Source organism: Panicum virgatum, chromosome 5K (assembly GCF_016808335.1).
Source record: "Panicum virgatum strain AP13 chromosome 5K, P.virgatum_v5, whole genome shotgun sequence".
Lineage (NCBI taxonomy): Eukaryota > Viridiplantae > Streptophyta > Magnoliopsida > Poales > Poaceae > Panicum > Panicum virgatum.
Window position 1 is genome coordinate 40,292,800 of NC_053140.1, and position 14,819 is coordinate 40,307,618.

Genomic DNA, 14,819 nt, shown 5'->3' on the forward strand with positions numbered 1-14,819 from the left:
TTAACAGTGGGATGTAGAAGTTGAAGAGTCTTACTGCTAGAATTTTATTTACAGTGGCGCTCTTCTAGAAGAGTCTAGGCGGCGCCATGGCATAGGAAGCGACAGACTCACGGTAACTTTTTTATTTCCCTTGAACATTCGCGAGACACTTGATGCAGACTTCATCTGAGCCGCTCAAAATTAAATCAACGGCTGTTATTAAACAGTTGACGTGGCCCAATGAGAGATCAGAGCTTGGCTGAAGTTTAGTTGAGGAGAGATAAGAGAAGCTTAAAAGGTGCCACAAAGCATGCACTCTGATCTGTGCGTAGACATGAGTACAAATTAGTGGTGCAGATTGATGTCCTACAGGCTACATGATGCAACTATTAGGAGGTTTGACCGGCAAATTAGGCAGTAGTAGTACACATTTTCATCTGACATTCTTAAGGTTCGCTTGCAGAAAATGTAATGTTGTAAACAAACAGTGCGCCTTCGTGTTGCTCCTAATTGATTGAAATACGTTTACCCCACACGAAGGCGTATTATACTATGGCCCACCTGTCATTGTCTGGTACTTCGTCAGTCCCCAGACCCCAGCTCAGATCCGGAGCTTCCCAACCAAACGAAACACCACGGCTCGTCGCAATCGTCTTCTTCCCCACGCGAGGCCAGATCCAACCTTCCGCCGCGGCCGACCTCCGCCATGGCTCCCACCGTCCCTTCGGCGGCGAAGTCCGCATCTCCTTCCCAACCTTCCGGGTGCGCCGCTCTCTCCCGCTCCGGCTCCCGAAACTTCCCGCCTCTCGAACCCTAAACTGACGCGCCAACTGGTGACTCTGTTGAGTGCAGGAAGAGCGAGGTGGCTGATCTGAAGCAGCAGCTGCGGCAGCTCGCGGGGAGCCGCGCGCCCGATGCGGATGACCAGCGCCGCGACGTCTTCAAGCGGGTGATCTCCTGCATGACGGCCGGCATCGACGTGTCGGCCGCGTTCGGGGAGATGGTGCTCTGCTCCGCCACCTCCGACGTCGTCACCAAGAAGATGTGCTACCTCTACGTCGGCGCCCACGCCCGCGCTCACCCGGACCTCGCGCTGCTAACCATCAACTTCCTCCAGCGGGACTGCCGCGATCAGGACCCCACCATCCGCGGCCTCGCGCTCCGCAGCCTCTGTTCTCTCCGTGTCCCCAACTTTGTCGAGTATCTCGTCACGCCACTCACGACCGGGCTCAAGGACCCCAGCGCCTACGTCCGGATGATCGCCGCTGTTGGTGCTGCCAAGCTGTATCACATATCTGCCACCGCCTGCATTGATGCTGATCTGCCTGCTTCGCTCAAGGCGCTAATGCTCTCCGATCCAGATGCACAGGTAAACTACCCTGCCGCAAAATATCACTATTTACTACTGATTAGCTACAGTGGCCACTGCCACAAACTGACTGTGCAACTGATTAATTGTCACCTGAAATAAGCAATTTGCATTTTGTGGACTCAACCTGGAACTGGGACTAAGTTCACTGCACGCAGATGCCAATCTCAACACTGATTGAATTTAGGCACTGCATGCCGATAGGAGCTGTTATATAGAATCAGGGCAACATGCAGCTTCTACCTGCCTTGCAGCTTGTTTGATTGCATAGATGAATAGGCGCAGCTAATAAAAAATGAGGCTGAGTAAGGGTACGGTATCAACCCCCCATCTGAACAAATGCGAGAACCGGAGTTTGAATCCTGGTTGCCTAATTCCTCTCACAGAGATTAGCCAGCTGCAACGAGGTAGCTCTCATATGAAAGTGCTTAATGGGGCTGCATATTCATAATTATTCCCCTAGTAATAAAGACTTGTTTGACGCTTGATTGTACCGATTGTTAGCACATTTCAGCCGCCACTTTTTTGTTAACTGGTTACAAATACCAGATTATTCTCATTCGTTTTTGGTTAGATTGTCTGATGAGATCAGCCATCAGTCACACAGGAAGTGCAACTGTTCTTACATATAACTTGTGATGGTAGTTTTGCATGACAGTTTTTCAACAATTGGTTGGTTCATAGCCCAAGAGATTTTGCATTGCATGCATAATGACTTACGTAGAAAATTATATGAGCTTCTAGTGACGACACCACATTCTAGCAAATTTAAAGTGCCGTCTTACTTTCTTCTCAATCCTGATATGCCTTATTATGCTTGCATTAATATCTGTCCATCATGGATTCTTCTCTTTGAATAAGGTAGCACAAAGAAATACCCCCTCCACCTTCAGTCACTACTACTTGACATTTGAACCATGCCAGTCTTCAAAATTTTGCATTGACCACTATTTACAAAATTTAAGAAAATTGTCATAGCATAAAAGAGCATTTCGGGGGAAACATACTCATACAAGTTTCATTTTTCCAATCTATATGTTACGAAGATATTGATAGTCAAATCTTCAAAAGTTTGAACGGAAACCTTGTCCAAAATGTAATATATTTGTGATTGGAGAAGTACCATCTAAACTTACTAAAATACATTGGATATTACAGTTATTTGAAGCGGGTACACGATTACCCACATTGGATCAAATGAAAGCCTAGATTTTCACTCACCTGATACTCTTTGAATAACAAGTGGTGTGTTCCCACTTCTCGCTTGTTCTCCCTATTTTTTCTTTCCCACAGTGCTTTCAACACTGTTGAATCTGTTGGGTGGATTTACGTGCTCCCTCGATCAATGAGACATTGCATATATTTTAATTTGGAAGAAACACTTTTTTACAGTGCATAAATGATTTTTTTTTAAAAATGCGAGTGCATTTGAAATTCACTGCTAGAATACTTTTGAATTTGCTTCCACAACACCAAGTTTATCAATCTATTGCGATTTAGTTGTGGAACATCAAAATTTAATTCCATAACACGGCTTTCATTTGTCCTATGGCTTGCATTAAAAGGCTGTCTTGTAAGTTCTGTCTTTCTGGTATGAGCCTATGTGGTTCTTCCTTGTGGATGGTCTTACTTTATTTTAAGCTATTCCATTTCAGGGTTTGGTTCAACTGATTAATAATTGGATGTTATCTTGTGTGAGACTGTTCTTTCTGAGATAAGCTGATTACTTTGGTGTACTTGCAGGTAGTTGCCAATTGCCTGCATTCGTTGCAGGAAATCTGGACCTTAGAAGCTGCTAATTCAGAGGCAGCAGCAAGGGAGATTGAAACATTGTATAGCAAGCCAGTGGTATTTTACCTGCTAAACAAGTGAGTTTCGACCTTCCTTTGGTGCTTTTCTGGCAATAATCCAAATGTGAATTTACTTGGATTTTTTATATTTTTTATTTACTTGCAGGATCAAAGAGTTCAGTGAGTGGGCGCAGTGCCTTGTCCTTGAGTTGGCATCAAAGTTTCTACCATCTGATAATAATGAAATTTTTGACATAATGAACCTGCTGGAGGATAGGCTTCAGCATGCAAATGGAGCTGTTGTTTTGTCAACAATTAAAGTATTTCTCCATTTGACAATGTCCATGACTGATGTTCATCAACAGGTGCACATGTTGCTACTCCCATTATATTACCGAAGATGTAATTTTGCTCATGCAGCACTGTTATGCTTCTTAGGCTCCATTTGATATTACTATGGCTTTTCAGAAACAATTATTCTTCCTAGATCATTATGTGTTGGAGCACCTTTTTAGGATCCATAACAGCATAATCTGATTAGGACTAGTAAAAGTTCCCGGAATAGACTACAGCTTAGTACAGTACAGCACAACTACCACAAACTGACCCTTTGATGGCTGGTAGCCTTTCGTACATTTCTGGCATGTTATGCAATCAAATACAATGAACATACCATTTCACATAACTGTTCGCTCTACACAATGCTGTTATTTGCAAGTTCATGTAGTATGGAAGTATATCTTAATTCAGAGAACACTCATATTCAGATTTCATATGTTTGTTTATTTATTTATCTCATTAGGCTTTGATTGAAGTAATCTAATTTATGTTTGAATTCTTCTAGGTTTATGAGCGTATAAAAGCACCCTTGCTTACTTTAGTGGGTGCTGGGAGTCCTGAACAGTCATATGCTGTGCTATGTCATCTACATCTCCTGGTGATGCGTGCTCCAATGTTATTTTCCTCTGACTATAAAAGTTTTTACTGTCAATTTAGTGATCCATCATATGTGAAGAAGCTGAAACTTGAGATGTTGACTGCCATAGCAAATGAAAGCAACACCTATGAAATTGGTATACCAGATATCCAACTTCCAACTCTTAGTATGTTATGTTTTTACTCATTAGTTACCATCATTTTTTTCTAAAATATCTATACTGAATGTTTTTCCACCAGTAACTGAGCTGTGTGAATATGCTGGAAATGTCGACGTACCAATTGCAAGAGAGTCTATCCGGGCAGTTGGAAAAATAGCACTCCAGCAATATGATGTTAATGCCATTGTGGACAGGCTTCTACAATTTCTTGAAATGGATAAGGATTATGTTACTGCTGAAACTCTAGTAAGTTTTGCAACGCTAGACGATCTCTACTCATGGTCCTGCCTTGCAGGATTACATTGCATTTGCATCTCGGATGTTTCTGATTAAAACTAAAATGCAGGTCTTGGTGAAAGATCTTCTTAGAAAATATCCTCAATGGAGCCATGATTGTATAGCTGTTGTTGGAAATATCAGTAGCAAAAATATTCAGGAGCCAAAAGGTAAAGCAGCTCTCATATGGATGTTGGGAGAATATTCTCAAGACATGCATGATGCTCTGTATGTCCTTGAAAGTCTTGTTGAAAACTGGGATGAAGAGCACTCTCCTGAGGTACCAACATGTTCTTCCTTGTGCTGTTAATAATTTCGAGTACATATGCATGGATTTTTTTTCACAGTAATAGTATATATGTACTACTAGCTCAGAGATTTTTGTTCTAAAGTATCAGAAACATACATATCTAAGACAAGGACTCACACATTTAATAACAACTAACATTTCTAATTGGTGAAATGAAATGTTTGGTTTCATGTGTGAAATTCATATATTTCCCACTGCTATTGGAAGTGGGATGGTTTTGTTACCCTTTTCTCAACCATTATCTAGAACCTTGTAGGACTGTCCTGATATTAATGTCAAATTCGTCCATTTTCTTTAGATTTATTTTTGATGTCATGGCCCTAGTTGTTCTTGATCTCCACTTAACTCTTCCATTGTTGTCTTTTGCAGGTTCGCTTGCATCTCCTGACTGCAGTGATGAAATGTTTCTTCAAGAGACCACCAGAAACGCAAAAGGCCTTGGGAGCTACATTAGCAGCTGGTCTATCTGACACTCACCAGGTCAGGATTTGTTTGTGTTTCTGCAACTGTTGGATTATTCATTATGGTGAAAATATTGTTGCTCCAGCTAAACCGCACTTTGTTGCAGGATGTTCATGACAGAGCGCTTTTCTACTACAGGCTTTTGCAATATGATCCTGCTGTGGCAGAACGTGTAGTAAACCCTCCCAAACAAGCTGTCTCTGTATTTGCAGATACGCAGAGCAGTGAAATGAAAGATCGGATATTTGATGAGTTCAACAGTCTATCAGTTGTATATCAGAAGGTATGCAGTATTGAAATTTTAAGTATGGACACCATTTATTGGATACTGTAGCAGATTCTCAATATCATATAATTATGCTAATGGGCTTTTGTTGGTATATTCCTGCCATATCAAATTTTGTGTCCAACCCTTGTACATAGCAAGTTAGCAACCTTATTTTTTCTATTCTTCCTCTGAAGTTGTCTTTCTCTTCAGTGATTAAGCTGCTTTGGCTAATGTTTTGGAATAGCAGAGCATGAACGACAATACTACATTACTGTGATAGGTTATTTATTTAATTTTGACAGATCCCAACAGCTGTTAGGGGATAGATTTTAATGTAGTGGTTTGCTGATCTGGACTTGTCTCATGATAAAATGTTGAATTCTTTAGATAACTTTCATGAGAGACTTTGTTTTTCCTCGAAAAGAGATAACGGCTCTGAATTAAAAAAAACTGTGTGTGTGTTCTTTTTTAAAATTAACTAACATTGTACATTTATCACAACTCATCATACAACAGATTTCAAAATTAAAGACTGTCTTCAACTGCAAACCTGTTTATAGGCTTGTGATGTTTGCTTTTAGTATGAGTTAATGTCTTTGCTATGTATTGATTTGGTGCTGAACTTTGTTGAGAGATGAATTGTCTTCAACTCGAAATTGGTCATGGGCCCTTGTGGCAGTTTTTAGACCCTTTCTTGAGGCAAATTGAGTTAGTGTGACTCAGATATAGCTCATGTCTTTGTTAATTTTTTTGACAAGCATTGTTGAGATGAATCTATTCACATCTTTGTCATGCAAAATGCATCCCTTTTATGGTTGTGGTGAAAAAAAGTCCACATTTCTGTGGCATGCACTTATTACGATTTACAAGTGCTGGAGCTCGCTGGAGCATGTGTTTGTGGAAAGGCATATACTCTTCCGGTCTTCCCAATATTATCCTATTGTCTATATATTATTCACAATTTGCCTGACAGGTACTAACTTCTATGTACTTGGCAGCCATCTTACATGTTTACAGATAAGGAGCATCGTGGACCATTTGAGTATTCTGAGGATCTTACAAACTTGGCTGTTGGTACAGAGGCTCAGGAAAATGTAATATCTGCCCAAAGATACCAAGAAAATGATAATGACCTTTTGCTTAGTACGTCAGATAAAGAGGACAATGGTACAAGAGCCAGCAATGGTTCAGCCACCTCTACATACAATGCTCCTTCGGACTTGATTGGCTCTTCATTGATAAGTTCTCAAACACCAGCTGAAGCTTCACTAATAAATACTGGTGGGCCGACATATTCCTCGCAATCAAATTTCAGTCTTGATGACCTTCTTGGGCTTGGTGTTACTGAAACTCCTGCGCCTCCACCACCACCAGCACTGACCCTTAACTCAAAGCCTGTGTTAGATCCTGGTACGTTCCAGAGGAAATGGGGCCAGTTAGCATTGGCACTGACTCAGGTATGCTACAATCTAGTTTTCGATTACCAGAAGTGCAACATATGCCATATGGGTTTTTTTTTCATTTACTGGTCTCTTTTCTTCGATAGCAAAGTGGTCTACTGCATGAGATTTCTAGTATGTTTGTTTCTGAGTCTGGAGCTGAAGTTTCTGTTCCAACTTCTGATCTCTAGGCAATGATTTTGTTTGGTTCAAGAGTCCTATGATTTAGCAAACTGGTGTAATGAATTAAAACCCTTGGTGCCATGGCTGTATATGCATCTCACCTTGAAATTAATCTCCCAAAGTGCTTGACATCATGTTCTGAGCTTTCGTTTTTCATATTCTGATCTTTCTCTTATGTGTTTCGTGGACAGGAATGCTCTTTGAGCCCACAAGGAGCAGCATCATTAATGAACCCCCAATCGCTCATCCGCCATATGCAAAGCAATTACATCCAATGTATTGCTTCAGGTGGTCAGCCTCCAAACTACAAGTTCTTTTTCTATGCTCAGAAAGATGGAGCTACTGCTTTCTTCCTTGTAGAATGTATTGTCAATACAGCATCAGCGAAGGCACAGCTCAAAATCAAGGGTGATGATGGAACTGCTGCTGAGGCATTCTCGACTTTGTTTCAGTCAGCCTTGTCCAAATTTGGGCTTTCTTGATCCTGAGCATTTTCTGCCTCAATGATTCACTGGCCCCCAGTTTTTCTGCCCTGTCGCAGTTTGTCCACTGTCTGCAGCCCTTAGACTTCGAGTAAGCTTGTCCAGTGTACATTTTATCATCAAAATATTGGAGAACGAGATGAAACATTGCCGTTTGAGGGTGTAGATCAGCAAGGAGAGAACACTGGAGTTTTGTAGGGGATGGTAATCTGATTTGTTCCCTGTGGGTGAAGAACTGGGCGTCTGTACATGTCATCCAGAGAAACAGTTGTGCTCTGATGTTCAGGGGCCTGCTGGTTTGATGTTGCCTATTGTGGAGCTGAATATCCTTTTTTTCCCAAGGGATGTGGAAAGAATAGGGATCACCCTTCATGTATGTTATTTACTTATTTTTATCTACCTGCACAGATCAATAAAGATGTTCATAATTTGTCCAATTCGATTTTCACATTGCCGACTACATTGTCATATGTTAAACCATGGTACGAGTTTGTTACTCTTGCCATAGGTTGAAACATCATCTCATCATGTACTCGCGTGTGCTTCCATATTTAGGACGAGAAAATAACAGAAAACAAGTGCAAACACATGTTTTTACCACAAGGGAAGGCATCTGCTTCTCATTAGTCATTACATCTTTTGAACCGGTTTGCAAATAATATACATCAGTAGTTGCCTGGAAACATGAGAAACAAATAACCAGCTAGACTGCATACTAGGGAATCCTCTCTGAAATCACCGCCAGTCTCTCAGCTTCGGAAATGAAGGCAACCACAATTCATAATCACGCATGAACACATAATCACATACAAACGCCAATTTCACATCGAAAACTCTGATCCCTCCAGTTGTATGATAAAAACTAGCTAGATTGCACCACACCGCAGCTAGTTCACCTCAACTTGCTGTTCAATGAAAACATCAGGCACATGATGGACGCACATAAAAACCGAACACAGATGAACAAGGATCTAGTTCATATACCATCACATTAATAGCATATAGCAGATTCATATAACCAACTTAACAGATTTGGTCCGTTCTATAGAAGACACATCCGCCAACAAGAAATTATTACGCTCAACCTCCTCACAGAAGCATCACTCGATCCAGCACATGTGAAAACAACTAACCAGCTATGAGCTACTACGAGAGCAGGCGGGACCGACCGCACCCGGGGCCCTGCCGGCGCCGGGGGAGGCCCCGATCAGACGGGGGAGAGGAGCTGCGTGATGGAGGGCTTGGGCTCCGAGTTCATGCCGATGACGATGACGAGCGGGATGAAGCCGTAGTGCGCCGCCACCTTGGCCGTCTTCATCGTCCACGTGGTCCACTCCTTGACGAGCCGCACCGCGGTCGCCGCCCTGGTGGCCTCCCCGTCGTCCGCGCCCGGGGCGGCGCCCTTCCTCCCGCCCTTGCCCTTGGGCTTCGCCTTCAGCGACGGGCGCGACGCCATGGCGCGGCGGATCCCCCGACTCGACCCGACCCGGCTCGCGGAGCGGAAACCCTAGGGGAGGCGGGGATTCTTCGACCTGATTGATGGGGGGCTGATGCGCGGCGCCCTCCGGCTAGGTTAATATGAGTCGGTTGCTGGGCTATTGGGCCATCCGCAGGTCACCTGGCAGGCCTATTCTTTATAGGCCAGGATTTCGATGTGGGAGTTTTCTTATTTTTATTTTTTTTTCGTCGATTTATCAAAAATATATGTGGGTATAATTTTTTTTTCAAAAATGTCACCCTGCCGCCGGATCAATTGGCGGTAAGGAGCTACCGCCGTTTGATCTGGCGGTAACTTCCACGGCCCATGGAAATTACCGCCAGATCAAACGGCGGTAGCTCCTTACCGCCAATTGATCCGGCGGTAAGTACTACCGCCGCGCTGTAGCCCGGCTATAGCCGGCTGCTACAGCCGGCTGTAGCTGGCAGCGCCCTACCGCCGTTAGGTGTCCCATATTTTTTTTAAATTATTTTATAAGCTTTCACTGATATAAATATTTGTATAATTATTTTAAAGACTATCTGAACTGTAATTATTATCTTTACATTTATAGATATTTCAGAAAATAATAGAGATAGCGGAGGTTAGGGAAATATTTTTTAAAAATTTATACAAATTAGATTTAACTCTAATAATCTGTGAAAATATATTTTCATGAGATATTCATGAGTTTCAATTACTATTTCGATGTCTTGTCACCTTGCATCAGATTCTTCTGCACCCCTACTATAATTAAAAATATGGGAGTACTTACCGCCGTTTCAAATGGCGATAGACATGCGTGAACCATGCCTATAGACCAAATAGCTCCATCTATAAATAAAACATCGCCCCATCTCATATGAAGTCAGTAGCCATCTCATACGGAGTCTTTAGCCATCCACGCACGGCCACCATGTCTTCCTCTTGTTCTACCTACATTCCGTGGAACAAAATTAGAGAACCTGTGCCTGAAGGAGTGCAGGTTCCAATGTGCTTCTGCGGTTCGTTGTGCAAGCTGATGGAGTCCAAAGTTTTGGGCGATGACTTTGGCAGGAGGTTCTCCATGTGTGAGAACTACGAGTTCGATCCGCCAAAGCGCTACGGCAAGGACAAAGCGAAGGTATCACCTCGCACTATCTAGTTTGCACCTTCGGAGTTCAGTATGTTAATTCTAACTCGGCTTCGAAATAGAGTCCACCACCTCTTTGTGATTTCATACAGTGGCTGGACACGGAGCAATCGACCGAAGCTAAGGAACACGTTGAGCGCCAAGCAAGGTGGGCTGCGGAAAGGTGGCAGCGAATGCTGCAAGAGGAAAAAATGGAGGAGAAGCGCAAGAAAGATAAAGAAGAGATCGAAAAGAGGTTCGCAGAAGTTGAACGTCGGCAGGCGGAGGAGCGTGAAGCTGATAGGGAGAGGAAGCGAGAGAGGGCCCGCCGTGCGAAGGAGGCGGGACCCGAGGCTATTAGGAAGGGGAAGTATCCTCGGTGCACTCAGTAGATGACTATCATGTAATGTTCGAATTTCATATTCCCTAAGGCATGTTAGGTCTAGATGGAACACGACGTTACCGTGTTCCATGTACATGCTAGTGCAATTGTTATTGTAATTTCAATCTCAAATTAATCGGCATTGTGTAATTTGTACTAGCTGCAACTAAATTATTCAGAAGCATTGCCCTAAAAATAAACTTTTCAGACTGACGCGATAACAACTCCGTTGGCATATATCGGCCAGTACAGACAATAAAAACAATCACCGTTCAAACATTGAACACAAATTAAATAGTGGTACACACAATTCAACGCACAGAACACATGACATGGCATGTCAGGACCTGTTGCAAACTACGGTAACGAGGTCCAATACTAAACCTAACATGCCTTAGGTAATTCGAACAAACGTTACATTATTTATTCAGACGTAGCAGTACAACATCAATCATTCACGGGCAGTACCCTTATCACGTCCCGCGATGTCTGGTTTTGCACGCTCGCCTTTGCGTAAATCTTCATTCACCTTCTTTAACCACTCCATATATCGCTGATCACGATGGGTGATCCACGTGTCAATCCACTCATGGAAATGACACCAATGAGTATGCGTGTCTTCACCAGCGTACTTTTGCAAACAAGAAACGATTCAAAATTAATAAAAATAATAAAAGCATATTTACAAATTAATCTATACCTGTGATGTTGCACCTCTTTTTTAGACTTCCTCGATATTCTTGCAACACCAATATCTCTGGCCAAAAGTCTCGTAATCACGAGATATGTTCGGAACACAACGCATTTGGCAATAGCAATCTGGTGGCTCTACACCTTTCGGCCATACCTTGCAATCTGTAATACATCTATTGGGATCGTTAGGAGAGGGTCCTAAATTAGCCTCCATTTCCCGACGGAAAGCTGCCCGGGAGAATGAGGAGCTCATAGCTGTTTGGTTGGGCTAATTTAAAAAAGTGGGAACTGAATTGCAAGTCTGTGCTCTCAGGAACCACAAGGTGCTCTTTTATAGACGCAGGGCTGCTTACATGTCCAAGCACTTTGAACACAGATATTATCTCTCACTGCTCCATAGTCGTCCACGGTTCTGCACTCGCACGCTCCATAGTGCGCACCCATTCCACTAAAAACAACAATAGGACCTCTCACTGCTCGTACCATCAGCACTCGCACGCTCCACAGCATTCACTGCTACCACTTTAAACACGGATTATTGCATCGACCTACTCATCGCATCGCCCACTTTAAACTCATCGTACTGTCACTGCATCGACCTACTCGTGATTATTGCACTGCCCTGACACATCCCATCGCCCGGAACACTACACGGTACTGGCGTAATCGTCACAATGTTAACCATAGGAATTACATCATAATACAACATTAATGAAACACACAGCAGAAATGCAGTGGCATGGCAGAACCCGTTGCAACTACGGTAAACAGATTTTGATCTAAGCTAACATGCCTTAGGTAATTTAAAAAAACACAACAAATACAACGATGCAACATGTCACTTGGACTAGGTAGTCCTAATAGCCGTACCCCCACGTAGCAAACTGCGTTGAGCCTTCTCCGCAGTATCCACCCATTGCAGGTTGCGCAGGCGGTGGTGCCGGAGGGCCAGGGCCCTTGTTCTTGTGACAAGGGCAGTTGCAGTAAGGATTAGTGCATGGTTCATCTTGTGAAGCGGCAGCATTGCTGTTATCATCATCTTCGCCGTCTTTGTTACCCTCGCTTACTTCCTCGTAATGGTTCACCTTGCACTCCAGATCAAATATCTTAATCTGGAGGTACTCGATGAACTCCTGAACAGAATCAATTGGTGCAGGATCGACCCACCTGGTAAACCCACAGTTTTCTGGAGCATCTGAAGACTGCAAAACAAATTTCATGTAAGATGTCTCAATGAATAAAGAAATAAAACAACCGAGCATTACCCATGCGTGAGGGCATTTGAAGAAACGCCGACCGCCATCCATCCCGTCGGTGCACATCTGCACTAAGCAGTCCTCACCATGTCTGCATTTTGGCCACGTTTCTCTACGGTTATCGTATTGTCGAAGAGGAGTTTCATTGGTAAATTCACTCTTCTGTTGTGGCGGAAACTCAAACACTGGTTCTGGAAAGGAATCGGGTCCAAGAGGCCCCTCCCATATTATGGGGGTCTCCCTTTCTTCCCCCTTTTCCTTTGCCAAAACCGTAGTAATTCTTCCCGCTAGACCCACCTCTAGACATCGGGTATACAATGAGCTTTGGTGTTTGAGTGCTGCTGGGAGCTCACAACCTTGTGAGTATTTATAGGCGCAAAAAGGTCTGATACCCGGAGTGTGGAGTGTAAATGCACATGAAAAGCCTACTATATTCGCACGCTCCACAGCGCTCACTCGTACCACTTTAAACACGGACACGACCTCTCGTTGCTCTTGATTTGTACCCTCGCACGCTCAACACTGCTCACTGCTCCCACTTTAAACAACGACACGACGTCTCACTGCTCATGACTTCAGCACTTTCACGTTCCACAGCGCTCACTCGTGATTATTGCACTGCCCCGACATTTCCAATCGCCCGAAACACTGCACGGCACCGGCCTAATCGTTATAATTTCACTCCACGGACATATACCATCGCCCGAATCATTGCACCGGCCTACTCATCATAATGGTACGCAATGGACACATCGAATCATAGTCTGCATATGCATACATAAGATAGTATGTCGGAACAAATTAATTAACAAGCTACAACCTGTAAACTAGATGCGTCCGCGCTTGCCCCCTCTCCTCCTGCCACGTCGCTCTGCAGCCTGGCCCGCCCTAGTGTGGTGCTGTGAGTACGTCAGTGGCTCCGGCGGGATGGTCTGGCGAGTGGACCGACGACCCTGCTCAGGAACAGGCGTCTGTTCCACCTGACTGTAGTCCTGCGTCGCGAGTGGGGCACCCCCCAGCTGTGAAGTGCCGACGACCTCCTGCGTCGGTGCAGAAGAGAAGAACGTGTTCACCCACTCCATCTGCGAGAGGTCGTCTACCTCCTGAATCTCCTCATCGTCGTCTGTCCCTCCCACTTGCCGGTACTCTGATTCGCAAACTTCAATCCATCAATATTCAATTAAAAATGCACTTGTTACCGCCTATAGACGTACCTAAATCGTGTATTGGACGACGAAGAGACGAAGATCCAGCGCCGTAGGGATCCATCGACGGAAACAGCGACGAGCCGGGCGCTACACGAATAAGAAGTACAAATTAATAAATAAAGTTTTACATGATACGGTATTGTAAGTGACACGAGGTTGGAGTACGATTTACCTGCCGAGTACAAATGTGCCGGTCGCGGCACGTACGTGGGCCGAACTGCAGAACCCGAAGGTGTCGTCATCGTTTCACGTGGCGGTGGCGGTGGCGGTGGACCTGACTGTGCCGCGGTGCAGACCGTCGTGACGATGGACCGGTCACAGGAACCGGCCCCGAACTGCGAGGTGGGAGGAAGGTGTCGTCGTCACGACAGGTCACGGCTCGTCGGAATCGCTTGCACATATCGACGATCTTCTGCAGTGTGCTCTGGTGCTGGGCGGGCGTCATGTTGGACCTGACTGTGCCGCGGGTGCAGACCGTCGTGACGATGGACCGGTCACTGCAGTGTTCCTGGTGCTGGGCGCTCATGTCATGGTACTGGCCCAGCCTCGACGCCAGCCTCGACTCAGCTCGTATGACATCGTACTGTACAAGAAGTAGTAACATCATATGCAACCAGTTTTTTACTGCAAATTCAATCATGAGAAACGTACCGCTATGGCGAAGTTCTGATCTCGAATACGGTGGTACGTCTCCGACACCCTTGCGGGCCTCGATCGGAGCCTTGGTGGAACGTGCATGACACGTTGTGCGAGTCCTCGGCAGGTACCACCGTAGGTAGTCCGCGAACGCCCCTCGTCGCTGTGCGGCCGATCCTCGAAAACGACGTCGTCGAGGGCCGCGGCCCAAGAGTCGACGTAAGGACGGACCTTGTCGGCCCACCGCGATTCTGGTGGCTGACCCTGCCGTGTCCACCTATAATAGAAAGTTTGAGCGATTCAATGCTAAATGGTAGGTTAAAAAATGAATAATTATTAACAAAACTATTTATTCGGTACCTGTGGACATGGGCCTCCACTGAGTGCACAATCGGGACCGG

General features: G+C 44.6%; 3 protein-coding genes across 3 annotated transcripts; 1 reads left to right on the forward strand and 2 right to left on the reverse strand.

Annotated features, from left to right (window-relative positions):
* Positions 1–583: 583 nt before the first annotated feature.
* Positions 584–8,092, forward strand: LOC120707483 (beta-adaptin-like protein A). Its single transcript, XM_039992389.1, has 11 exons — positions 584–741; positions 832–1,348; positions 3,092–3,216; positions 3,305–3,503; positions 3,983–4,211; positions 4,315–4,481; positions 4,582–4,791; positions 5,191–5,301; positions 5,390–5,566; positions 6,550–7,008; positions 7,365–8,092. The coding sequence occupies exons 1-11, from the start codon at positions 686–688 to the stop codon at positions 7,653–7,655; spliced, it is 2,541 nt and encodes an 846-aa protein (XP_039848323.1). The 5' UTR covers positions 584–685; the 3' UTR covers positions 7,656–8,092.
* A 521-nt stretch (positions 8,093–8,613) lies between these two features.
* On the reverse strand, positions 8,614–9,214 carry LOC120707484 (mitochondrial import receptor subunit TOM7-1-like). The gene has a single exon (XM_039992390.1). The coding sequence runs from the start codon at positions 9,109–9,111 to the stop codon at positions 8,863–8,865; it is 249 nt and encodes an 82-aa protein (XP_039848324.1). The 5' UTR covers positions 9,112–9,214; the 3' UTR covers positions 8,614–8,862.
* Positions 9,215–13,369: 4,155 nt separating this feature from the next.
* LOC120710679 lies at positions 13,370–14,065 on the reverse strand. Its single transcript, XM_039996284.1, has 3 exons — positions 13,955–14,065; positions 13,789–13,869; positions 13,370–13,721 (listed from the first exon to the last, which is right to left on the reverse strand). Exons 1-3 carry the CDS (start codon positions 14,022–14,024, stop codon positions 13,402–13,404), a joined length of 471 nt encoding a protein of 156 aa, XP_039852218.1. The 5' UTR covers positions 14,025–14,065; the 3' UTR covers positions 13,370–13,401.
* Positions 14,066–14,819: the final 754 nt, after the last annotated feature.